This window comes from Egretta garzetta, unplaced genomic scaffold (genome assembly GCF_000687185.1).
Source record: "Egretta garzetta isolate BGI_Z169 unplaced genomic scaffold, ASM68718v1 scaffold15, whole genome shotgun sequence".
NCBI classification, from domain to species: domain Eukaryota; kingdom Metazoa; phylum Chordata; class Aves; order Pelecaniformes; family Ardeidae; genus Egretta; species Egretta garzetta.
The window spans coordinates 1,226,321-1,253,533 of record NW_009259798.1 but is presented as its reverse complement, the minus strand read 5'-3'; the positions used below and the strand labels follow the sequence as shown (position 1 = coordinate 1,253,533).

The 27,213-nt window shown below is 36.3% G+C and overlaps 1 protein-coding gene across 4 annotated transcripts in view; it reads right to left on the bottom strand.

Annotated features, from left to right (window-relative positions):
• The window catches only part of ASAP2 (ArfGAP with SH3 domain, ankyrin repeat and PH domain 2), a 95,526-nt gene that overhangs the window by 11,849 nt on the left and 56,464 nt on the right, over positions 1 to 27,213 (bottom strand). For 3 of the 4 annotated variants that reach the window (XM_035895335.1, XM_035895337.1, XM_009639797.2), the window contains exons 9-23: positions 27,052 to 27,138; positions 21,221 to 21,324; positions 21,037 to 21,106; positions 16,029 to 16,116; positions 14,121 to 14,169; positions 13,845 to 14,011; positions 12,517 to 12,650; positions 11,704 to 11,798; positions 9,225 to 9,414; positions 8,705 to 8,790; positions 8,397 to 8,512; positions 7,858 to 7,925; positions 6,809 to 6,922; positions 2,857 to 3,112; positions 191 to 352 (exon numbers count right to left, since the gene is read on the bottom strand). In XM_035895335.1, coding sequence (XP_035751228.1) covers positions 191 to 352; positions 2,857 to 3,112; positions 6,809 to 6,922; positions 7,858 to 7,925; positions 8,397 to 8,512; positions 8,705 to 8,790; positions 9,225 to 9,414; positions 11,704 to 11,798; positions 12,517 to 12,650; positions 13,845 to 14,011; positions 14,121 to 14,169; positions 16,029 to 16,116; positions 21,037 to 21,106; positions 21,221 to 21,324; positions 27,052 to 27,138 — 1,786 coding nt within the window. The remainder of the gene's footprint in view (positions 1 to 190; positions 353 to 2,856; positions 3,113 to 6,808; positions 6,923 to 7,857; positions 7,926 to 8,396; positions 8,513 to 8,704; positions 8,791 to 9,224; positions 9,415 to 11,703; positions 11,799 to 12,516; positions 12,651 to 13,844; positions 14,012 to 14,120; positions 14,170 to 16,028; positions 16,117 to 21,036; positions 21,107 to 21,220; positions 21,325 to 27,051; positions 27,139 to 27,213) is intronic. The other variant, XM_035895336.1, reaches the window with a different exon arrangement.

Genomic DNA, 27,213 nt, shown 5'->3' with positions numbered 1-27,213 from the left:
GACCCTGAACTACACCATACAGTCCTCACTGGAACATCAGAGAAAACAGTTTGTACAAAGTTACTGGATGGGAACGATAGGCCAAAGCTACAGTCACCAAAAGAGGAAGTATGAGTTGTGGAAATGGAAAAATAAGCCAACTATGATTAGATACAGCAGAAGGGAAAACAGGGGGAAAGTGGAAACATACTTGTAGATGTTACACGCAATGGCGGCACAGGGGGATGAATAGCTGGTGGATCTGATGAAGACCTCTGCCTGCTTATACTTTCCACTCCTAAAGAATTTGTCTTCCACATTGCATTAGATGAAGAAATTGTCTGAATACCACTGCCAAGAACTGAAGGCTGAACTAAAAAGAGAGGAAAATACTGTATTATTATTATTGCTTACCCTAAGCACACACCTGTGCTTTTAAAAATGGTGCAGCTAGACCACTATATTCAGCAACAAGAACCACTGCTATCATGCTGGAATGCCAGAGTAGAAATGAGAGACTGGTGTAAAAAGTTACACAGACATTTCTGCGTGAAGTCTTACTAACACTTTACCTAAGTAAAATTTGTCTCCAGTCAGTACTTTAAAATATGTCAACACTTGAAAAAGCAGAAATTTCTCAACAGGAAGACAGAAGGCAAGTCTTTTTACCTTCTTTAATCCCTGACTGATAGCTATAATCATCTCAGGTATTGCAAGAAAAGGACCTCACTCTCACATGAGCATTAGCAGACATTGCTGACTCAAAGTGAAACATCAGTTTTGACTTGGAGTTGACTTAAAACTGTGATTCTGAATTTCACCCAAACAAGAAGCTATAATAACTAGTCATGAAACTGTAACAAAGTATGACTTCTTTTGGGACCTCCTACATGACTCCATTCTTAGGCTCAAGAGCTGTGTCCCCATTTCATAAAAACATACTACAGGTTTTCTTCATAAAGTCAAAAATTTTGCACTTATCATGCCCCTTCTCCCTACTCAGTACATGAGTATCATATTAAGAAACGATGAAACACAGTAAGGTATGAATAAATATTAGGTTGCAGGAAAAAGCATAAGAGGCTCAGGAGACTTGGAGAACAGCCTAAAGCCAAGAGGATAAAGGAGTAATAATACACCATAAGCATACCATCAACAACATCAGCAATCAACAAGAAGCTAAGATCAATGATACTATTACAGTTTTTAACTATGAATATAAAATAATAGGCTAATAACATTGCTAGAGTAAAGAATACGAGCTAATAATCTAAGCCAGGCAGCATGCTTTCTTGGCATGAGTTGTGCGATACTGGTGCCAAGAAGTCTGGGGTTGGGAATGAAACTAAAATGACACTCTTTGAAAAGTGTCATTTAATCAAGGGCAAACAGTGGGTAAAATAGTATAGTTGGCCATGATTAAAATAATATCAAAGGGTAAACCAGTCTTTTTAACTATCCAATTGTATTACTAATTTAGAGATAGAATCTAACAGTTAAACAGACTACACAAGCTCCTTGGGTGAATTTTCCTGTTTGGTGGGGGAAACATTCCTTTTCATCAAGTAAAAAAAGCGTCTAGGTATTAAGCTCAGACTTCATGCAAAAATGTTAGATGAAAGGAATCCCACCTTCGTTAAGTTTTATGTTCTGCTAAACTTCCCCCAGCCTCATGCTAACCTTTTTAAGTAACCCAATACCACGCTGTTCTATTGTTCTCAGTTTTTCTGCCAACAAAAGAACATATTTTAATCCAACTTTTATGCTGCAGCCATTCCTGTGAGACCAATAACTGACTTTTCATATTACACAGATGTTCAATTTGCCATCTCAGACAAATCGCTGGTGTATAGCGTCTTTCATTCTGACCTCTGCACAGTGCTCCCAAAGGCAGAAGCCACTCACGTATGCCTAGAACATCCCCCGCTCCTATCTCCTCTTACAGAGTCTGAATTACAGCACCAAAGAAAATCATGTGTTTACACGGTCATTTTTCTTGAACTTTACATAAATTTAGCATCCATGAAAACTGCTGGATTAATAAAGGTATTAAAACAATGAAATGCACTGAACATGTACTGTACAAAGAGGACCTATACAGATTTCTCTATGCTTCTTTCACATGATCCAAATAGATTATATATGAACATAAGAATGAAGTTCACAGCATCAGCCTTAATAGTAGTTTTTGCAAGCCCATAACCCTTCTGAACCAGGATGAGACGTGCATTTTACGTTGTTCTGCTTATACGGGTATAATCAAAAACTGGCAGTTACATCTTCATTCACCTACCAGTTCTCTAAAATCATCCAGTTCTGCACATCATGACACTTATACTTTTATTTCAACAACAATGAAGCATATATTTATTAAGAGAAGACTTTGCAAGGTTAAAATCTCTCACATTATGCATACACCCTCCACTCTCCCATGTCTTAAACACTTTTCCACAGCAGTCAAATGCTACTGGAATTGTACATTAAATTGAACTCTGACAATGACATCTTCAAGAAACAGAAGTATGAAAAGATGGAATATTACAAAAAAAAAAAAAAAAATTGCTAAACTAAATTGACTGCAGCCCTCCTTTTAATAAATTGTTTAACTCTACTGAGGCTACCTGGTCATTGTTTTCCCAAACACTACCGTGTACTTTCCTGCAGGTATACTGAAAATCAAACTCAGAACAGGTTGTGCAGATTCACTTCAAGTATATAAAATGAAGTCTATCATTGGAACAGTCTATCAATAAACTGTTCCAATACTTACCTGTGCAAAATAACTATAAAAGAAAACCTAAAAATGGAATAATAATTAAAAAAATATGTTATGATACCACTCTTCTAACATACAAGGATATTTTCCAGTGTTAGTACCTTTGCCAATATTCCTTGGAGGTAGAGGAGGTGCACTGCTTGTCACAGGTACTGCAGGCTGAATGGAAGGTGGACTGCCACTGAGTATTGCTCCATATGTTTCATTCTGTAATATACTCGGCATAAATCCTCTTTGCTTATCCTTAGCAATATTTGCTGCATCTCTTGCCAAGGATGCTACATTAGGCTGAAGTTGGTTTGATCCAAGTTGATAGAAGCTGACAGGCCTGTCCTCTCTCCGATTGGGACTGGGTTGCTTAAACACAATAACAAAAGTACTCAGATACCACATTAGTTGTACTCATTTTACTTATTAGTTGATTTATTAGTTACTAGAAAGAAAAAATGGCTTCTAAAATGCATTTTTGTTGCTTTTAATACGTAACCTAAAACCTACATTCCGCCCTCATCAAGATAAACTGTTCACATTAACAAAAAAAAAAAGATTAAATGTGAGTTGCATTTCAAAACAATCATCATTTTCTCATTATACTCTTATAGGATAATACTGTATGCTTATATACATGGGACTATACTCCTATAGATAGTCAATATAGATACTCAGACTGGATCAAGTAAAGTTTCCCTGCATCAAAATACCAGGCATTATTTTTGAAAGTAAATAAACAACGAAAGATCCTAAGCCTCATCTGAAGTTCAGCAGCATTAGATCCCAAATAGATGATCATGATCTCAAAAAACAGACACAATTGCATCTAAGTATTCTTTCTACCTGTTGCTCAGCCTACAACAAAATTAGGAGCCAAAACTTCTCATGAACTCTTTTTAGCTCGCTAATAAAGCTGGACAAGTTTGGGAGATTACTTCAGTCGGCAGCTGGGATGGAACATTGCTCATCCCATGCACATTATCAAATGAGATCTAATTAGTTGTCTTTGAGATTTACAGCAAGTCATCTGCTTGCTATGCACACTTCACATTATTTTTCCTGTTTCAACAGCAAGCATAGTAATTATTGTTATCAAATGATAATTAAAATAGCTGGAGTTACAAATTCACGTGGCTAGCACAGGAATGGGTTGTAACAATCCACAGCTCAGAGAGCATGAATATGACTTTAGAAATAGCGTTAGATAAACACATTGCTGATGTACTGTACTGTCTGTATCAAATTAAAATAACCACTTATAGTAACAGCATTTAGGCAGAATAAAGATTTACACCAACAGTATTGCAGACAAGCAATCGATGTTCTTCTGAATGTATTCAATGCTTACTTTGGATTGATCATGCAGGGCCTTTAGACATGTTATAGCACAGCATTATAGTCTGAAGATGTATCAGAATGATGTACCTGACAGACAGACGCATCAATCCCTACCTTTATTTTGGCTCAGCAGCCTCACTCCTCACTGCCTGACTCTGTCCATTCCCTGACCCCTCCACTGTCCTGGTTCTGATAGTCTGTTTCAGCCCACACTTGTTTCTGCTTTCTAAACCAGCAGAAAATTCTTTTTTGCTTTGTTGATTTAGCTTTTCATTGGTTTACCAAACTGAAACAGCTCAATACAGGGACAAATGTGTGCCAGAATGGAGGCAAAAGATGATGTAAGACCAGGCAGCTAGGGTGTGGAAGAGCAGCAGAAACCAGTTGGACTGTCTTAGCCTTCTTTCAGGTTAGACTTTCTTTTATATGAAAAATTCTGGACTAAAAGAACTTCAAGATCAGACATGACCTTTTCTGACAAAGATGACAAAATCTATTCAATTGCTTTACCAGAAAGAGAGACAAGCCCAACAACTTGTCATCTATAAACAGAACTCTGATGTGATCCTAAGCAACAGCAGTATTCACCAGTGCATTCAATGCAGTCACAGACACTAGTCTGTGATTAATAGCCCTTAATCTCCTTTCAAAAGTCCCTGTAGTATAAGCCTATTAATAGTGGGCAGTGAAGTAGCAGTTTCATTACTTTAGCCTCATTGCTGAGTAGCAGATAACTTCCTATATGAGGCGGAGCTCAGGGACTGTTCAACTGCAGAAGGCAACAATGAAGGAAGTGAGGAAAAAACAAATCAAAAAATACATATTTAGAGTGTCCCAGAAAGGGATTTGCTAGGTGTAAGGCACTCAAAAGCTTTTACATCTGGAAAAAATGAAATCTCTGAAACATAAGAGAAAGTTTCAAGCTGCTTTATCAAAAAGGTCATCATTACTGCTGTTATTATCTGGATGGTGATATAATATATAGGAACACATAAATACTAGGATATAATATGAAAGCTCCCCCAGAAGAACTGAATTTAGCAGCTCACAGATTCCAGATGCTTGCACAGATATCAAAATTCTCAAAAAAAAAACCTTAAGAAAATTCTCAGAAGGTAGCAAATGTGCTCTGAAAGGGATGGCTTGTGATGAATTTTTTTCCTCTTTGTCGGTAACTCTAGTTCAAGCAAGCACCAGAGGTAATAGCTGTCTTAGACTAAAGAGACAGGACACGGGGAGAAGAATCCTATGCAGACAAGATCTTGCAAAAATGGTCTTTTACAACAGAGGAAACTTACTGATGTAAAAATTAGTCTCCAAAACATTAAGCCAATTCAGTGGTCTGATGGCCTAGAATTTTTAAAGACATTCTATAAAGGCAAAGAAAATGAACCACTGACTGTCAAGTTTTCGTATTTCTGAAAACAAGGAAAAACTGAACACACGATATTTGGTTTTATGTTATTAATTAAGTATTAGCAATTCATGCCCCAGCTGAGATGGGGGACTTTGCAAGAGAAGTATTAAAATGCTAGAACTTGTAGAAAGAAAAAAGTCAAATTTCATTATCTAGAGGAGAAAGGTTTTTTTGTTAGCTACTTTCAAGAGGAAAAAAGGTTGTGCTAACATCTGAAGAATAACTAATATACAGCCTATTGTGTATTACTTGCACTTTATAAAGGAAGCAGAAAAGGCGTAAGTATTTATAACACCACACACAAAAAGAACAGAAACATGTGTTCAGTTCTTATATGGAATACTTCAAATTACAAGAGAACATTGTTAGTATTTAGGAGCCTACATGTCATTTCAAATTACTTGGCCCCTAGAAATCCAAGCCTTTTTTAAGTGTTGTTCAGGTATCAAAACATGGTACTTTGTTCCCTGTCTGTATGTTCAGGTGCTTAAACACTTTTTGAAGTTCGTCCCCAAATTGGGAAATTGAATTTTGAAAATGCAATGAAGTTCCTAAGCTACCGCATACTTTGTAATACTTTAATATGACCACCCTTGGAGATATTCAAAGCCATCTGGACATGGTCCTGGGCAACTGGCTCTGGGTGACCCTGCTTTAGCAGACGGGCTGGACCAGATGACCCATGGAGGTCCCTTCCAACCCCAACTATTCTGTGATTCTGGACCCAATAGCACCACCACAACAACAGAAATTTCAGGTATGAAACGGGAGAAAACCAAAAATACTTTTACATGAAGACTCAGGATTACAATTCTACTCTGTTATTAATGGACATGGCTTATTTAATGCACAACTTTAATTCCACTGAAGACAAGCTAATGCACAAACCGTTCAAAATTAAAGCCATCGACTGGAGCTGTGTCACAAACAGGAGGAGATACTGTAAGGTGCCTCTCTTTGTAAAGGCAATTTTCCTAGCTCATGTTAGTTCTGCTTCACGATCAGCAGATCTAAATATCCCTGATGTGTTGAAACAAACTATTGACTCCATTAAGAAAAAGACATCACATCTGACTAATTTTAATTTGATCATCATCACATGGTCATATGTTTTATACCTTATATTAAAGAGGAGAAAGACAAGCTATACTTAAAGGAACTAAAATTTAAGCTACTATGTTTTACTGTAGAACTTTATTTCACAGTGTCTTCATACCTATAGTAAAAAGTAGTGTTACTGAAATCATTACAAACATAATGCTTACACAGATATGTGTACAGAAAAATAATAATGTACTGATACAAACCTGCAGCTTTTCATCCACATCATCATCACTTTCGTCCAGATCTTCATGGAGTAACCGCCATTCATATTCTACATGAACATGAGAATTAAATCTTCCGGACAGCGCCTGAGTAAGCTAAGGAAAAAAAGATGACTGTTGACACCTATGTTATATGCAGTACTTATTTTAAAAGAACACATTTAAAAACAAACAGAAACCACATATAGAAGGAACCTTGGTTTCTAAGTACAAATATTACTTTTATTTTAAAAACAAATTGCAGCAATCTGGAAAGTTACTGCACTGGGGCAAGTTTGTAGAATTAAGCTCTGTGACCAAACACAACACAAATAAATCAAAAGCAACTAGGCTTTTCATTAACCATTTTAAGTCCATTCTCCATTTTCTGACAATATGCACCACATCCTATTTGCTTTGATTTAGAAATTGCAAGTCAAAGAAATAAACTGCAATGACTTTTTTTTTTTTTTTAAAATCAGACTCACTTATCAAGAAGCCTTGACCCCAGTAATCCATTTTTCTTGCTTACTAAAAGTAGTGATGGTAGCCAGCTTCTCTTCATAGAATCACAGAATGGTTTGGGTTGGAACTTGGGTTGGTCTTTAAAGACCATCTAGTCTACCCTTCCCTGCCCTGCCATGGGCAGGGACATATTTCACTAGATCAGATTGCTCAAATTCCCATCCATTGAGCACTTCCAAAGATGGGACATCCACAACTTCTCTGAGCAACAAGAGAATGGCCTTCACCCATGAAAGTACTTTAGTGATTAGATTTCAACAAGATATCAGACACTTGTGGATCTGGGGCTAATAGCTCAAACAGAATCATCCCCTGGTCCCAACAAATTTAGCATTTCCAAAGCCTCTAAAAAGAAATAGAATTTTCTTCTTAAAAGCATATAAGTTGATATAAGTATATAACTATTTCTAAGCATACAACTATTCCATCTGGAATGTATTCATTGAATATTCCACTGTAAACTCTTAAATATTCAGACCCCATTCTGCTTATAAATGCACAAACACACAGAAAGATGCATCACTTACCAACTCTTCACAGTGAGTATGTTTTAAGCGTTTAGCTATATCAAGTGGTGTCTCTCCTGATTCGTTAGCTATATTACAGCAAGAAAAGAAAGTTAAGATTATAGGTGTCACTATTAACATGTCCATTACTAAAGACAAACCTGCAGGTACATAGTGAAGTACTAGACCAACACACTCTAAAATTCATCCCTTTCCTTCATACGTAGGTCCACCTCATACCAACCCTCTGAAGATGCCAAGCACTAGCAACTCAACATGCAATATATATGAAACGACAGCCATGAAATGGCAGAGTATAACTCAGCAACAGGAAATCAGTTGAAAATTTGGTACTTATGTAAATTTGTTTAAAAAGCAAGTGTAATGTATAAGTCAATTTTAAACTTGAAATAAACAGTGAATTTTGATTTTTTATAATGAAGATTATATTCACAGAATTAAGATAAACAATCGGGGAGAAAATGCATTTATTCCACTTTCACTGTTTCTTATCTGAAGCACTGACAAATATGAAATTGAAGTACACATTACCCTTTTACCTATTTCAATAGAAGCCTTCCCTCTCAGCAGCAGTTTGAGGCACTCAACGTTGTCCGTCAGACAGCAGTAATGCAGGGCTGTGCTACCTTTACATGTTTGCTTATCTAGATTGCCACTATTGGAGTACAAGAAAGAAGAAGAAAGCTGATTAAACTTAGTTTCCTACCCTATATTAATAAAGCTCTCTCATTACAAGATTTTCAAAGAATAAAATTACATTTGCAAGTAATAGAATTAGTTTTAGTATTTGTATTACTTGAGACAAAAGCAGCACCAATAACATTTTAATAGCTTTCCATACACTTACCTGTTCTGCACTAAAAAGTCAACTATATGAAGGGATGTTCGATCAACTGACCTAACAGCAAGGTGAAGTGCTGTTTCATCTTGCTCCTAAGAACAAAATAAAAGAACACATTTGTTTCTTCTTATCTACAGAGAAGCAGAAATTTTATTAAGACATAAATTAGATCAATTAAAACATTTAAATTCAAAATATTCAAACATGCTACGATTAAAACATCTCTTGTGAAGACTTCTATTGCTTACCTTTTGTTCCTTTAAATTAAACAAATGGGTTGAAAACAAATAGATTATTGAATGATTTAATGTTTAAGGTTTCAATACATTTAAAATACGATAGTATTTGCAAACTATTTTAGATTAAGCTATTAAATATCTTCTTCTGTTATTTACATCATCAAAAGGTCAAGTGTTCAGGACAGTGTTTCAAATCTCATTTTCAAAGAAGAAAAAACAGTCCTTTCTAATTAAAGAAAACATATTGCACTTACGACAATTTTTCTAATAAAATTTACAACACTTACATGGCCGTTGGCCAGTGGGATTTTTTCTGTGAGATCCACACCGTCAGCGTATACTTGGACTAATCCAAGAATGTCTCTTGATTTGACTGCTTCACAAAGAGCATGCAATTTAGCTGCATTGTCAGCATGCTTTTTCCTTGCGTATTTTCTCTCAATATACTTGGCAGTAATATAATCTTTTCTTGCATTCCTGAAATTGAATATAATTTACTTCTATAACTTTTAGCAGAATATACACATTAGAATTTCCATAAATACATGCAAATGAAATAAAATCTGGGAAAGACTGTTGCTCATTCATTATGATAATTTTCCTTTTTAAATATGCATGTAAGACATTCAGTCTGGTATTTCCAGTATGAAACATAGCTACAGAAGATGAATCAAATATCCAACATGAAGACAAACCATGAATTATCCCCTCTGAACTCTGGTGTGAAGTTGAGATTGAGATTACCCAGCTCTATGTACAGAAGATACAACAAAGCTTCATAATTCTGGCTTGCTAACAGCAGCCTGGCAGGTTTCTGTTTACCTGACTTGTACTCTTACTACTCCTGCTGGAAAGGGATGGAAGGCATGGGATACAAAAATCTGCCTTCTACCTCTGCACAGACTATCCAGGCCTTGGATCTGTATTCACAGCAGCGAGTATCTTCTGTAAAGCAACTCCTCACCACAACTGTAATGGAGTTTTCAGTTTTGCCTCTGAACTGAGGTGAAAATTTAGTACACTTGAACCAGCACATGAGTTACCACTTTTGCTGTTGATGCCCAGCCAACAAATAACTACTCCTCTTCCCATCACAGCAAGACAGGAGCTTGCATGCCTCTGTATTGGGTCAAGCTGCATAGTGCTGTGCTTTCTATTGGTATGTAGAAAGGGGCTGATAACACACCAACATTATGGCTACTGCTGAGCACTGCTCAAACAGCATCAAGGCTGTGTCTCCAATATTCCCCACCACCACCAGTGGGCTAGAAGGGGGCAAGATCTTGGGAGAGGACATAGCCAAGACACCTGACCCAAACCAACCAAAGGGATGTTCCATACCATATGACATCAGCTCAGGTAAAAAAAGCTAAGGGAAAAGGAAGGGGGGGAGGGGGCATTCGTCTTTTATGATGTTTTGTCTTCTGGAGGAACAACTATGCGTATTGAAGCCCTGCTTCCTGGGAAGTGGCTGGACATCACCTGCTAATGGGAAGTAGAGAATAAAATCTTGTTTTTCCTTTTGCTACCCCGTGCCGCCTTTGCTTTTGCCTTTTTTTATTAAACTGCCTTTATCTTGACCCATGAGTTTTCTTTCTTTTTTCCATCTCATTCTCTCCCCACCTGTGGAGAGGGGAGCGATAGAGCGGCTTGGTGGCACCTGGCATCCAGCCAAGGTCAAACCACCACAGCTTCCCAAAGGCATAACTCCTTACCAGCTCTTGGGATGAACACAACAAGCACAAAAGACATTTAGCAAAGCCATACTTCATCATCTAGATACTATGTGATGGGCAAAAAGAAAAAAATCAAGATAATAATAAATTGAGTGTCTTGTTCCTAAAGCATATGACTGTATTCCTTCAAAGTTTTAAAGAGAGTTTGTCTTCAGGTTCTCATTTAATTATAAAACCCCCCAAATTTGATATGTAGATGTAGCAAATTAAATTATTTTTTTAAGTATCATTTTTAGAAGTCTTCTTATGGTATTAGTTTAGCATTCAGTAGAATTATTAGTAATTATAACTATTAATATCAATATTCTGTATTATTATTTGTAGCAGTAGTCAAAAATAATTTAAACCACATGGTTTAACATTGATTCTGTCAGAACAGTGAAAGTCCAGACAATATAAAATCAGCTTCACCCAAAGCCAATTCTTCTGGGTTTGTTTCTGTATCATTTACTAGCTCTTTTATGATGGAGCAGTATCCTGCCAAGTAGGCAGCTGTCCTTGCTGTGTCTCTGCCATCACAGTCCAGTGTTTTCGAGGAATTCGATTAAATGTTCTGTCTTTATTCTGCACAGTGATGGACTTAAGTTCTAGTTGTAGTTTCTAAAAACTAGGTGATCAACATCTTTCAGGTAAAATGTGTACCTTATTCCAATTTCTATTTTGTGTTTAAATAGCACAAAATTAATAGGCTTGGTTTTAATCCCTACCCTTGCCTGTCTTTCAAATTCCCAACAAGTCATGTTTAATTTGTTTCTGTCCCACAAGTCATGATTCAGAGAGCTGGTAAAATAATCCTTACTATTAGGGAAGGTACAATCAGATAAAGATAAATTTCAATTAAAAAAAAAAAAAAAAAAAAAAAAGAGAGACATGCAAAGCATCAGAAAAAGGTTTACTCCTTGGCTATAAGGCTATATGTAAGACATTATACATCTTCCGTGGCCTGCTGGTGCAAACCATAATGGCATAAGCCATTAGCAATATTAAATTCAATGCCTGCCTTTTTCAGAAGTAATAGCTCTTTACTTACATATCGCTGCTTGGATTAGGTTTGACCATCTCATCAACTGGCAGACAGCATTCCATAATCTCATTAAACCCAGCATTCCCGATATTCTTTGCAAGCTGTTAAAAAAAAAAAATCCACAGCTGACTTAATAAACATGTTCAGTTATTGGCCACTCACATAGCGGTGAGGGGACAAGGGAAAATGAGAGTTAGGACTTTGTTTCTGATTCCTAGTTCTGCTACTATCTCAGCAATCATGATCAGATTAGGTACCTTTTCAGATGTCTGTTTTCAGCTGCAATTTAATACACAAACAAGTAACTGCAGAATAATCCATCAAAACACCAGTTCATACAATAAATTCAAAATGCTTTGTGCTAGGTAAGAACACACATGAACTGTTGCAGAGCAGCTGGTATGTGATAATGTCTGTGTAAAAAAGCTGAATACATTTTCTTCCTTTGAAGATTAAAGTTCTCTTCTAAAATAATGCTAAATAATTAATGGGATAAATATTTGTGAAGTCCTTCAATTTTTAATCGGAGGCACATTTATATGTCAAACAGCTGTGTTCTTTTAAAAAGCAACCAAGGGTAAAAAGACTTGGAAACACAAAAAATACGAAGCCTCTACTAATTTGAATTCTAAGATCAGGCAAAGATTACAGTAAGACACTATGTTCCCTTAAACTTGAAGAATTAAGCTGCCTTAAATTATGATTATCCAGAGGCAACTTTCAAGATTGTAACAACATATCGTTCAAGTGACAAAAATGTACTTGTGTTGGAAGTATTTTATAGTGCTATTTTTAAGTTAAAAAAAGCAATTTGATTACCAAAAGTTCAGATGTTCCCAGCACATCTAATGTAAGTGATTGCATTCTGGAATAGTGAACACCAAGTTCTCTATGGATTCCTGAGCATTCAATGCAAGTTAGAATTCCCAAATTTGTTGAAAGCCAGGTAGGATCTGAAACAGAAAGCACCCACAGAATTAAAATTTATTCAGGTAATTATTTCATGCTAGAAAATGTAGTATACAGAAATAAAATTCTGTAAAATAGGATTCCTGTATCTAAATTATCAGGTTTTTTTAATTTATGCCTTTACATTTACTCAATTGGGAAACATAAACCAGATTTTTTTAATGGCAAAAGAAGTGAAGATGTAAAATCTATTTTTTTTTGTAAAAGACCTTGCCCTCCAAGGGAGCTGCTCAAACAGCCCAGTTTCTCATTCTCCACGCGGCTTTCAGGAACTGCATTTTTCCACCACCAATATAATGGTGTCATATTCTCAATCAGTGGTATAGTTGCAGTTCAAACTGAAATAACAATGACTACAGTGGGGTTTTTTGTATTTCAAGTTTAGACTTCAGACTAAGTGAAGCAGCAGAGATTCTGAAGTATACAAAGAGCACCACACTACAATGGGTTCTCACTCAACTATTTCAAAGATACTAAAGCTCATCTCTCTCCCTTTGTTACCCTTGCTTGTCTTTTCTCCTGGTATTTTGCACTCTTGCTATAACATTCCCTCATCTTCCAGACAAATAATTTCTGAAGATTTAGACAGCTTAGAAATTAATGTATTTGATAAAGGCTTGGTAGTCACTGTTTAGAACCTTCTTTAAAAGACAGCAGGATTGACTCTTCCCATAGTTTTATACAGGATCTATTGCTGGAAGATACTACTAATTTATAAAGTGCATATAGCCTCAGATCTGATGTTTTCAGCCACAGTTTCAGAATAAAAAAAAAACTTAACTCCTGCAGTGCCTCTGTAACATAAAAGAACACAGGAAACAGCAGGATTTAAAAAATAATCTGAAGAAGATTAAAGTAGAAAACCGTCGATCAACAAAACCAGTGCTGCAAACCATAGTCAGCAGGTGCATTCTTTTCCAAATGAGCACAGTCTTAGATATATTCCCTGGCTCACTCTCAAACATTTAAAAAAAAAAAAAAAAAAAGTGTAACTTTTCTCCCCACTGACAATACACACATAGAAAATCAATCATACTAAAGTAGTGCAATTGAATTGTTAGCATATCCTACTATGTGTATAATATTTGTGAGATAAGGAATAAAAGCATAAAACATCAACTTAAATACTCTCATGAGACAGCATCTTTATCAATTAGAAATATGCTTAATTGAGTCACCTTGTGCTCCACAGTCACAACACACATCGTTTCCAGTCATCCTCTGGACTTCAGATATAATTTCTTTTGTAAGTTCTTGAACAATATTATTTTCTCCTGTGTTATCATCTCCTTTGAATGCATTATTTAAAGCTTCCTCTTTGCTGTTCTGTAGCACAGAAGTCCATCTAGAATGGCAGTAATATATTGCTATTACATGTTGAAGCAATTCTAAAGTTCAAGGTAACTTATCAGTACAACACCAGTATCAGAAATAAAATTAGCGAAGTAACTCACATTTGACATTCCTGTTCATCCTCTGCTTGAAAGTGGTATGTCCTGTCATCTGCACAATAAATAATTCACATACTAATTAAAAAAAAAATGATTGAAAAACTGATTTTGCAGAAACCTCTCAGAAAAATCTAAAATTAATTGATATATGACTCCCAAGGTCTCTAGTCTCATCACTGGAGCGTTTACAGGCAAAAAGTCTATTTAGCAAGTTTCACTCATACTACATACAGTTCATCTATGGCTATACCTATGTTTACACAAGGGTGTTGCTCTTGTGTTTTCTTTAAACAGAAACTGTTTTCTTCAATGCTGTGCTTATATCACATGAGCAGCAGAAGAGCATAGTAATTTTTCCATGTTCTAGACATAACCTCAATAACCACAAGTCTAAAGTTCTGCTGGGGGCAGTGGTGTGCGTGACTAAAATATGGAGTTTATCTGTGTATGTAAGATTTACAGTAGCCAAATCAGCTCTTAAAACCACAGTAATCAAAAATGACAAAACAAATTTTACAAAGTCCAAACTACAATCAGGATAAGCCCCAAGCTGTTTCAATTAAATTAAGCTAAAAATTTTCAATTTACTACTACTTCCATAATTCTAAGCATTGTTATCAGTGTACTATTAAAGAAAAAAGCATAATACATTTTAAGTCTATGAAACAAATGAGATATGATACAGTTTGGTGATTGAGTTGGAGATAAAATTAGTATAATTGATGAAAAGAACAGAGGTAAAACTACTGGCAAAAAGTTACTCTGGGTTCAAACTTTCCTAAAGTTTGAAAAATATTCAGGCAAAAAGGTATTAAAAGATATTTTCAAACATGGAAAATGTTAAGAGAGTGAAGATTCATAAAAGGACAGAAAGGAGAGTGCTAGATAAAGAATAGGAGATTTTATCTTGCCATGATACAGCAATTTGCAGTTTTTCAAAAACAAGGGATGTTTTTAAGCTCTATAATAAAGTGAAAAAATCATCTGGAAAAGGCTAAGAGGCCAGTTATGCTTTGTCATATGTATGATGGGACAAATGATAATGTTGTGATAAGCTGACATTGGGCAAAATGTGACATGGTAATCAACAAAGAAAGAAAGTGCAGAAGTAAACAGGGAAGACCACTTGCTTGTGCAGAAATGGAAAAGCTGTATATTGCATACACAAGTACTAGTCTATTAACCTAACTAGCACATCTTACATTTACAAATAGAACTTTATGCTCTAACAAAGGAACAAATGAGGAACAGATTTACATTTTTCTTCCCAAATAATTTGAGATATACATTTTAACAATATATTTTATTGAGCCCACAAATATAATACTAAAATGGAAAACAAAGGAAACCTTCTACTATATAATTTCATATCATCCCATTCAGTTCCCCAAAATTAAACTATTCAGTTTTGATGTTTTTAATATGTAGACTGTTTATCTCACCTTTATATTTATTATGAGATAACAAAACTAAAAAAGTTTTCACTATTTTCTTCAGTTACATAGCAACCACTACACTTACATTTTAAGAAATTTTGTCACGTTTTAAAAGCTTCTTCTGATCTTGTATGAAAGTCGTAACTTTCCAAGATGATCACGTATGACACTTTCAATATAAAGAGTAATGTCACAGCAAAAATATTGTTACTCTACTGTAAGGCAGCACAAAATTATATAGAATGAAAGAGTAAAGATAGCTTTAAAAACAAGTGGTTTTCCAAAGAAACAAGTACAGTTAGTTGCATTATGATAAGATAAGTGAAATGGTAAATTGTCATAGGAAGGGCATTTTAGAAAGGGAAGCACTCTACAATTGTGAAAATGTTTAAGTGGGTCATTTTCACATCAACAAAAATAACACAAATGCCTTTGATATTAGCTTCAAGTAAAAAGACCTAAACAACAAACCTACGTGATATGAGGTCAAAGCATTTTTTCTCCTCAGGGTTTGTTTTCACTTGGCAGGTTAACAGATTAAGCTTTGCTGGAGGTCGGTTAGCCTATTTGAAGATAAAGCATACACATTTTAGTATATCGATACTGACTGAGCCCTGCAGTCCAGAAACACAGGATAACATCCCACTGGCCAAAAAGACCTGACAAATGGCTGTTACTTTAATTTTTAGGGTACCCAGGTGTTGATTTATGTTTTCTTCTGCATCATGGGTTGTAAACTACATTTTCTTATTTTTGGCTATTTTGTTCACTGATAACTGGATAGACAGAATTTTGAAAGGGGGCAGTGGTAAAATCACTTTAATTATCACTACCCTAATCACCCTACCAGAAACACTTACCTGAAGGAATCAGGTATGACAGACACAGACTAATTTTATGTAATATGTTCTATAACGACATACGTTTTCTAGTCAAGTTTCTAGTCAAGTTTCAAGTAGCAATGATTTACTAAAAGCAAAATGCACAAGCAACTTTCATTTTGAAACAGTCTCATAAAGGCTACAGAGACTTTTCAAACAGCATCTCTGCGCTAATCTCTTCTTTCCCTTAAACCACCTGTCCTACAGACCTGGGGTAGGACCTAGTAAGATGTTATGTTTGAAACCTTGACTTGAGGAATGGCGTGCGCTTGCTACAACGGATAGCTAGTATCACTCTTCTTCTAGAACAAATAAATCAGAAAGCAAATTTAACTAGAGAGGCTCTGTTCTAGACAATGATATCTGAAAAATAATAGTTTAAATCACTAAGAAAGTACTATTATAAAGATAGCAATACACATAAACATGTTACCACATTTATTGTTGTGTTCTAACAATTTCAATCTATCAAGCTGCTAAAACAAGATTTAATAATCTAAACAAGAAATATTATCAAATAAAGCTGAACTACCACATAATGTAATTAACATGCAATGAATCATAAGATATGTACATCTTCTCAACCTCTTCTAAATTTATTGATGAATACATTTAATTCAAAAAAGAAAGAACAAGTCTGAAGAGTACAGATTTCTTTGAAACAATCTGATAAAATGATGTAGCTGACCAAAAAAGAACATCATTATTATGTCTGAAGACCAGTAAAAAAATCAAATCCACGGAGAAACATAAGGGAAACAATTACGAGGGTTTTTTTCCTGTTTTTAAAAAAAAAAAAAAAAAAAAAAAAAAAAAAAAAAAAGGCAGCATGCTGTCCTTGAAAAACAGCATGCTCAACGCTTTGCCCAACATAAGCAGCAGACAAAGTCATGCATGCTTTGAAACAACAAACCTGCAGGTCACTTGCTGGGCAATGTTAAGCAAATTGTACCCAAGAGAGGTTTTGGAGGCAGCAAGATGACGATTAATTGACAACCACATTGTATTCTCTGCCTAGTAAATAGCTTTTCAAATTCCAGACATTCTTTTAGTAGTAAAAGTGCATACAGTTTTCATTGTTTTAGCCTATCAACAACAAGAGTTCTTTGTAACTAGAAGCATATGAGAAAACACCTTGGAAATGCCAGCTCAGGCCCATTTTCTTGCTTATATTTAAATATACTTAATATCCATAGCACTACGTTTTCCAGTGTTTACATTTTTAATGTAACTGTTTGTCCAAGAAATGTCCAGAAGCTGCCTATAATGAAAATACAAAATAAAGCCAACAAAAATAAAAATATAAGCATTTGGTAAACAAGCCACTGGGCAACTAATATATACCTTTCTTAGAGGCTCTGTGAGAATGTAAAAATGCAAGTAAATTCAGATTAAGAAAGAATCCACTTGCCGTGGGACTTTGGATCTGAAGTGCATTCAGGACCTAACTAGTTTTCTGTGACGTATGAAATATGAAGTTGTAAAAGGATTCACTAAAATGCTTCAGAGAGGTCTGAAGGACCAATATACACACAACTTGTCTCTCTGGATAGGAGAATGCAGCAGCAGAACTCCATATCAGGACCTAGGAACCCAAAGAAATGGCTGCAACAACCTAAAACACATCCTGAGCCAATGTGCTGATCTTGGAATCAAAGCATATTCCAAAGATTTTAACTGAGGACCTCCTAACCTGAAGCCAGCATTGATTAACGAGGGCATTAAAAAACCCCCGACATCTTCACATGGCTGATACCACTGCATTCACGCTTTTATCCTGTGGCCGAATAACAGCCTCTCCCCACCTGCCTCCCCAACATGTGCCCGCTACTTGGCACACAACACGCTTCCATCACATGGTAGATGCTGCTTGGGGAGAAGGTAGAGCTTCAAGGCAAAGGTGGGCAAGGCTGTATAAATTCCTTCGCGACACTAGGCTGTAGGTTGAACCAGACTTTTGGCAGGATTAGGAGTCACTAGACGTAGAAAATGGTAACAAATACGTAATTGTTATTACACTACTTGTTTGAAACCTCAGGGTTTCATTTACTTGCTTGAGTCTCTGATTAGACAAATAGATTTTAGACTACTAGTGAATTTTTGGACATCCATATTAACACACCAACACCCTGAAAGATGTGCTGCCACCACAGTGATTTACTTAAGAATCAAAAGATTAAATCTGATTCTTTTGCCTTCAGATTGCCCTGTTAATCATAATGGTAGATTAAAGGCTCCAGCAATAAAGAACAAAAAAAGATTCCTTGATAATGAGTCGCTCACATTCCTTTTTTTTGCAGGCAACCAGCAAATTCCATTGAAGCTCTTTAAGCACAAATCAACTTTGAGAAATCTGAGGTTCCTCAAATGTAAGTTTTTCCCTTGGGACTTCTTGATCCGAAAACCACTTAGGAATTCTTATTTACATGGTTCAATCTGCTTCTATCATTTTTTCATCCACATATGTTAAATTGCAGTCAGGTAGATGTCAGAAAATTTCCAGCTGCTAATAATTACACGAAGGAGCAATGTCCGTTTTTCCATCAACCATTACCTTGCACATTGCTCTATGAATGCTAATTTCTTTGAAGCTTTTAGTTGTCTAAAAGTGTAACTTCTGCACATATGCCAATGCTGACCTGTGTAATCAGTATTACAGCTGGGTGACTGACAGAGAACCAACCATATTCTCCCCATCCATATCAGGAGAGCACTTGGCAGGCAAGTTTAAGTCATAATACAGCATCTGTAACTGCCTGATGATAGCCGTTCTAGAAACTAACTGAAAAAATAGTTCCTCATAAAGAGAGGCGAACATGACCAAAGAACAGAAATTCATGAAGAATACTTAGCCTTTAAAGGAAAAGCATTTACAAATTTGTATTTGATAAAGCAAACAAAACTGACAACTGAATTTCTGAGAGATGGTTCATTTTGATGAACAGCTGTGAAGAGAAAATGACACATCATATTTTAGAGACCAGGAGATATCAACCCTGGGAAAACTTGGAAATCAATGTTATTGCTTCAGAAGTCTCAGAAGACATTCAGAGCAGTCCAGAAAATTCTTAAAAACCAGAAATTGCTGCTACCCATTTCAACGTCTATGAAACAAGCATTAATTTTTTACAAAAAAATGCTATCAATGCATAAGGGGAAAGTGAGCAAATAAGTAATCATACTTTTTAGAAGTGCAATTTAAAACAAGAAGGTACTCTTTTGTAGTACAAAAAGATCAGGACCAAACCTGTGAAACCCACATACCTAAACTCACATTTAAGTACATAGCTTCACAACTGATTTCCAGCTACAGCTCTGCTGATTTCAGTGGGAACTTACTGCTTCTAAAAATGTTAGACCATCTGGTAGACAGCTTATAAAAAGAGAGTAACAACAGTATCTTGATAGACTTGCATGTGAAAGTTTTAAAATTCTGCTCCACAAGTGGATTTTGCAGCCTCTGCCAGCTCTGAGCTGCCCTAGCTACACTCCTACTGGTACCACTACAGCATGCCCAATACCAGGCACATTTACAGCACACGGAGACGCCAGTATAGAAACACTAACAGCCTTTTCTCTGACAAAGATGCACTAATATGCCTCTAATGAGAAGAGGGATAAATTGGTGCACAATTCCAAAGCCACAGTAAGAACTCTACTTTGCAGGGCTGGTTTTGCACTCCTCCTTAACTCCTGGTTGTCAATTCAGACGGCAACAGCTTGCGGTTAGATGCACAAATGAGAGATTGATTCATTTTTGCTGCCAGGGTCAACCTGTAGTCATAGCAACAGGCATAACAGGATGAAGAACAGAACAGTTCATAACAGGATCAAGAAACAGGATTGTTTATTAGACCAAGAATGGGAAATACTGCCACTGAGTTGATTTTTGCCTTAAACTTTCTAAAAAGTTTTGAGAAAGCGATATAAAAAGACAAAAATTATGGGAAAGCAAAACCAGATCAGTTCAGAGGTAAGTGTAAAGGGTCCAAAATATGAAAGTAGAAAGTTTTAAAACTTTAAGTATAAATATTAAAAGTGTGTTAATGTGTCTCAAACATTGGTAGTGAAGAAAGAGGGACTTTTAACTCTCTATCTCGTCATTCTGGTAGTAGTTGCCTTCAGAGTTGATTTTCCCCAACAGCTACTCCCTAGGAAAGCTACCTTCATAACAGATTACTATATATCAGCAAATCTGGGGGAGAGAAGAACATTCTCTCAGTTTGTCTTGTAAATATAAAAAGTTGTTTAATCTGTATCTAAAAGATGGCTTAATGTCCAACCATAACTTTCCAAAAAAACAAAGTTAGAATTTGTATTTTTAGATAGTCTGGTAAAATATGAATTACATGAACTAAATGAGTCATTAAAAAAGCCATTTTTTCCCATTAACAGTCATGAGCATTAAAACAGTTGTATTTTTAGATACTGTGTATGTCTTGATATATTTCTGAAAGACTGCCTTAAAAAAAAAAAGTATCCATCATATTCAAAACACTGCATCAGGAATCTAGCTAATTCCAAATTATAAATATAGACCAACATAGCTTGCCTTTTTGTATTAGCAACCATGTACATAAAATACTGTAAACAAATACTTACTGTACCATGGGAAATTGTAAGAAAACCATTTTTAACGGAGCACTTCCTTTTCTGCCACACTTTTCTGATTCTGGTTTAAAGGGGGGGGAAAAAAAAGTGACTCAGTTTTTAATAAATTTAGTATTACAATGCTTCAGCTTTTAGAACCTAATTCTTTTCTTCAGTAGAATCCAGCAGTACTTACCCATCACTTTTCTTATATAAACTACCATTTCGTTCAGTGCCATGTTCCTTGTTTCCCTGAGGCTGATGTAAACTGTAAGCTGTACTCTGACGAATCTGAGAATCCTGAAATATACAGAATAGCAATTTGCAATGCTTTCCACACTTTCAACCAAAATATCCCCCCCTATTAACAAGTTTCAGAGCATTCCCTTTCTGCTCTAATCCTACAGGACAAATGAAGCACTTTTTTCCTCCTCAATGAGAGAGAACAAGTTCCATTTCTTTTTTCAGAGGACACAAAAAACATTTGAGAAGTAGCCATTATCAGCACCTGACAAAATCCTTTTACTCGCTTTTATTTAGCTTTACTATTGGCCTTAATATACCCTTTTTAACCCCCAAATTAACTGAGAAGCAGGCTTTCCAACTCATGCAAACACTGCAGTGTACAAACACTAAAGATTATAATTACCTGCAATTCCTAGTGCACCCTTCCATTGTAAAAAAATTACATACATAAATTTGAAGAAGTGGTTTTCCTTGTGGAAACTGAGTCAAGTTATTCTCCGAAAAGCAGAAGAGACCTCCTGGAAACATAGTTCAGGAGGCATACAGGAAAATTGAAAAGTTATTTCCATAAGAAGAATAATTTAAACCAAAGTATCTTGAACAAAGTAGAACTGTGGGACGGGAAGTGACAAGGATTAACTAAACCCTTCTCACTGCTCTCAGAACTACCCAGAAGCAGGACCCCCTGCTGCCAGAGTCCAACTTCTTAAAAAGAAAGAACCTGATAATGAGGAATCTGATGTGTCATGCTATATTAGCAGCAGTAACATGATGGTATGGCCTTTTCAATGCATACAATAAGAATAACTAGTACTTATAGTATCTATTGTTTTCTTTTCTACTATCTTTGCTCTGTGGATGTAACATACCTCTGTTATACATGGCAAATAATACAAGTATAGGGAAGAAAAAAAACACAAAGAAAGTAGCTCACTTAAATGACTACCTATCTGAGCTATTCTAAGCAAAAACTTAAGAGCTATTAAGAAATAAACTTACTAATTTGATAAAAAAATCTCTTTTGCTAATAAGATGAGATAATGTGCCTAGGATGTACTAGGAGTACAATCACAAGATACATCATTTTGAGTTTTCAGAGTATACACATGATAAAATAAAACATACAGTGATCTAAAAAGTATGAATTAAGAAGATAGTTTCTCCCCAATTACAGTTAGCTTCATACACTTTATTAGCCTAAGTATATGACATCTTTGGATATAAGCAGGGGAAAAAGACCAACTAAAACCAAAACCACACCTGGACTGTGCTTCTCCCCAGAGAATGCCAACTCAGATGGAATGCTGCTCCTTTACAAGCTCCAGCAGTACATTCTGCTACTAATGCAGCGAAAGCTGTACAGGATCCTCCTCAAGAGTAATGGCAACATATGACAGGTCCAAAATATGATGGTAGGGACAGAGCCACCACCTACACCCCTGCCCTGTGCACTTAGGACTCCATGTCTCCAGGCTGCAGGAGTTCAGGCTCATCCTGAATAGAGTGCAGGAGCTCAGTGGTCCTGAAAACCATGAGTTGACCTCAAGGCGGGCTGCAGCACTCCTTGGTGCTCCTTTTCAGGAGAAGCAGCCTGTGCCCATGTCCCTCTCTCTCAGCTAGTGATCTAGGAAGCTGTATCAGGTAGCTACAACATTCATCTGAGGGTTTTAAAGGCGCTATAAAACCACCACCTAAATGTCCATGCCTGACAAAGCATCCCTTCAATTTAAACCAGTCTGTTTACCATTCCTCTCCAGCCTGTTCACACAGAATTACTGGTTTTGCACTCTGGCTGCCCAACATAAAAACAGAACAACATTTTAAAAGAATTCGCATCGCCGATTAAGAACCGCTGCACGCATACATTTACTGGCTTCTGAAGAAAATCTGATCTGACACTGCCTATTGTGTCCCACCAATGCCTTGATCTCTGCCTCCCATTAGTCAGTAAAGGAAATCCATTCCCAAGAAGATTAGAGGCCTTACAGGAAATTAATTTCAGTTCTCCACATCCTCAATTATATAAAAATTTCAGATGACCTCCAACACCTGCCCATAGCACTATTCCCATTACTTAAGACTGTGCTGCGACTTTTTGTGTATTTTCTGCTGCATTTCAGCTACCTCCCTTCAGCTGTTGTTTACACTCCGCTGCTGTGTTTGCCCAAACTGGCAAGCCAATAATACGAGCTTCCTGCCTTATTTCAACCAGAGAGGAAGCTGCTGTAGCTGACGTGTATTTCCACACATTCATTATTATGAACAGTATCTTTAAAAAAATTAATACTATTTCATGACAGGCAGGTAAGGACAAGACAGAGTTTTTAAATTTTAAATCCCCATTTCAGGCTGTGCCCAAATCAATAGCATCCAACGTGACTGCCAGATGATGGTTTTCCACAGCTCTCTAACAAGCAAGTTCATGATTTTGATCTCGCTCCTAACAGACAGGATGCCACACCACAAAGCACCATCACAATTAACATCCTTCCAGGCAATTTGAGCATGCCTTTTCCATATGCAGGCTCTCCAAAGGACCTTGCCTTATTTCTGGTTTGCATATTGCACATAACAGGGGTACAAATCACAGATAACAGGGTCAGACCCAATGGAGCAGGAACAATGTACATTACCTACAGGAGGAAACAGATCAATGCAGGATATAGGACATACCTAGCACAGAGTATTGTAATTTAAAATATCTCTTGAACATAAAAAGATCAGAACAGACTGAAGTACACAAGCCTAAGAAACTGAACTTTGTCCACTTTATCAGCTTTGAAACGCAGGCAGGCATACAAAAAAAAGGTGAGTCATTTCATTGCAGAATGTTTATAGTGAATCACTTCACTGACCATAAAGAGGTTTGAAATTATTTCTTCCAAAGACCAACTGCCTTCTAAATCAAGCTGAATAGCATAGCTAAGAATGAAAGAAATATGAAAGCAGTATTCTGTAAAGATGGTCTGTGACTACCGATAAGAGAGATTCTAATAACCTGTTTATCAGCCCCACTCTTTGAACACAACAGAACTTTCCACACAAGGTGCTTTAACTTGTACTCGGCAAATTTTGGCTAGCCATTCCACAGCTCCCATGGATTTTAGACTGTCCGGATCACTCCTGAGTGTAAAGCTGCCAAAAAGCCCTTACAGCTCTCCAAGAACCTGAGCTCCTCTTGCAGGATCATTGCCAAGAGGATGTTTCAGAGAACCATCCCTTATCTATTACAGCCCCACAGAGCCTCCAACAGACGTATCTGCCAGAACCCCCTGCAGGCAGCCTCTCCTATAGCACAGCTACCGCAAATTTTTGTCAAGAAACACAAAATGCATCCTATTTTGTAGTGGCCTAAATAGATTATAGGTTCTACCAAACATGTGGAAAAAGCAGAAGCAAATCTAAACACTACAGTAAGGCTACCTTCAGAGAGGACACAGGAAAGAGAGAAATGAAAGCAATAAGACTCTAAGGTTGACCCTGAAACTTGTAGGAACTCTACGGTTTGGAAAAAAAAAAAAAAAAGGTTTAAAAATTGAAAGTTATGGAGGTGTACACACAATGAGGTTTCAAAAAGAAGCTTCAGTACAAACCAGGTTTGAGGAACTTCTGTGCAGGAAGAAACTATGTACACAGGCACAACAAAAAAGGTTCACTATGAGTGTTTGTGTCTTTTCTTTTTTTTTTAAAACACAACAGAAAGAATATTTGACAATGTTCCGTTATTTCATACATGAAGTCCGTTTTAATTAAAAATACATATATCTTCAAAACCTTGCAAGAACATCAAATCAAGCAACTGGATTTAATTCCCAACAGAGAGCGAAAAGGAAATCACCAATTTTTTTTACAGGAATTTTCTTTCCCAAGAACAATCTGATGACTTTTTTTTTTTTTTTTTTTGATAATACAACAAACAGAAGAGGACAAAAAAATAACCAGTCTTTTCATACCAACAGAAAAAAGCTCAGAGGAAAAATCCAGTTTCTTGAAATCTGAATGGAAATCATGCCAACTATTTTCATTAAAACATAGTAACACTTACTCTCCTAGACTTCGGTCACAAAATGTAAATGCATTTCAGGAAGGAAAAAGAAATCAGTTATAGTAAAAGAAATTACAGTGCAACAAGAATAACATTACTGGGTAAATCATACCAGGATTATTTGGCATCCCACTGATTAATTCATGTTTTCAAAAAACTTTTAAAATATAGTACTTCTCATGCTCTGCAGGTAAGCATCTACATCTAAATTTGCAGAATTAATAAATAATGAATATAGCATAAAGCAGTTTTTACACTCGTATTTTTAAATGCAACAAAACCAGTACAAGTAATAAATTTATGTGTATTATTACATTTTTCAGTCTGTGAAAAGATGTGTGCTCACCACATCTTCCATTAATGTATTTAGTATCAGTATCACTGATAAATGGGTAAACACAGAGAAGCAACATTCCCAGCAACCATGAAACCCCACTGCTTCTATTATCTCTCTTGAACAAAGACCCAAATAAAGTAGGAAGCCTAACACACCCTAAACAGCAGAATTCTTATTGAGAGTGGGCAATAAATGGTGAATCCAAAGTAGTCACCATTTCCACTAGGATCACTAGTCTTTCATTCCACAGAGCTCAAATTAGAAAGTTTTTAGCAAATGCACCCCTCAGTGAGTCCTAAATGCCAGGCAGAACCTAAGAAAGTGCCTGCAAACTGTATGGGATTTCATACACAACGGTCAGTATCACAAACTTCACGTGGTAACAAACAGCACCTCAAAGTGAAGAGTGTTTAAGACTGTTCAAATGGCTGTCAGCAAGTCACAGAATCACAGAATGGTTTGGGTTGGAAAGGGACCTTTAAAGATCACTGCCATGGGCAGGGACATCTTTCACTAAATCAGGTTGCTCAACAACCATCATCTGGCCACCGGTAAGAGCTAGGAGTCACCATAATCTTTATGGGAAGATGAAAGCAAGACCGGAAAAGATCAAGGAAGTCTGAGCTCTACAGACTAAACATTGTGATCCCTCTCCAAAAGAGAATCTGAAAAGGGGGGAGGGGGTTCATTTGTCACTAACTCATGGCCCAGCAGCCACACAAAGGAAGCTGGCTGGCATTTATTTATATGAAGAGGAAACACTAGAAATCTGAAACAAAAGTAGACCCAGTATTTAGGATTAGATTATATAAAATAAGCTTGCTTCCAGATCAGAGCTTGCCAAATAAAACTACTCCAGAATTCTTGAAATCTAACAGCAATCATAAGCAAAACTCAAAAAATACTTATTGGCCAAACTGACCCAGCTCTTGCATGCTTGAAAACTGGCATCTAGCAGCAGAGTAGCAAACTTAATTGCCATTTTTGCAGCGTGAAAAGGAAGTGGTTTGGGTTTTGAAGTTCAGTTTTGGAATACTATTGTGAGATAAGATTGTACTAATGGGCTCTCCTCGATACTGCCAAAGTTCTTCCATTCTTGGTTTGAACAACTTAGACACCATTGTCTGTTAGTTCACAGACAGTGCGCTATCTTAAGTATTTTGCAATATTGGTAACAAAAAGAAATTATTTTGCAGTAAGTCTCATGTATTTTTAGTGGGATTTCATTTAAAATAACCCACCCGCCTTTGTCAGAAACATTCAGTATCCAAACAAAGATGAATAAACAAAAGAAATTAGATGGTTGAGAACAGTTAAAATAACTCTATCTCAAATACTAACATCGCATTAGAAGTAATTAAAATGAGTATTTCAAAGTTAAACCACCTTATATGCTTACCTCTTTTTGATCAACCTGGAGTGCTGATTTTAAAATATCTCTAAGCTGTGTTAATTGTCTTCTTTCCTCATCTTGTGCTTGTTTAATCTCAAATGAAGAAAAACATAGGTTAAAAATGACAATATTGTTTCTTTTCAACACAGTTCTTCCAAACTTGCTACT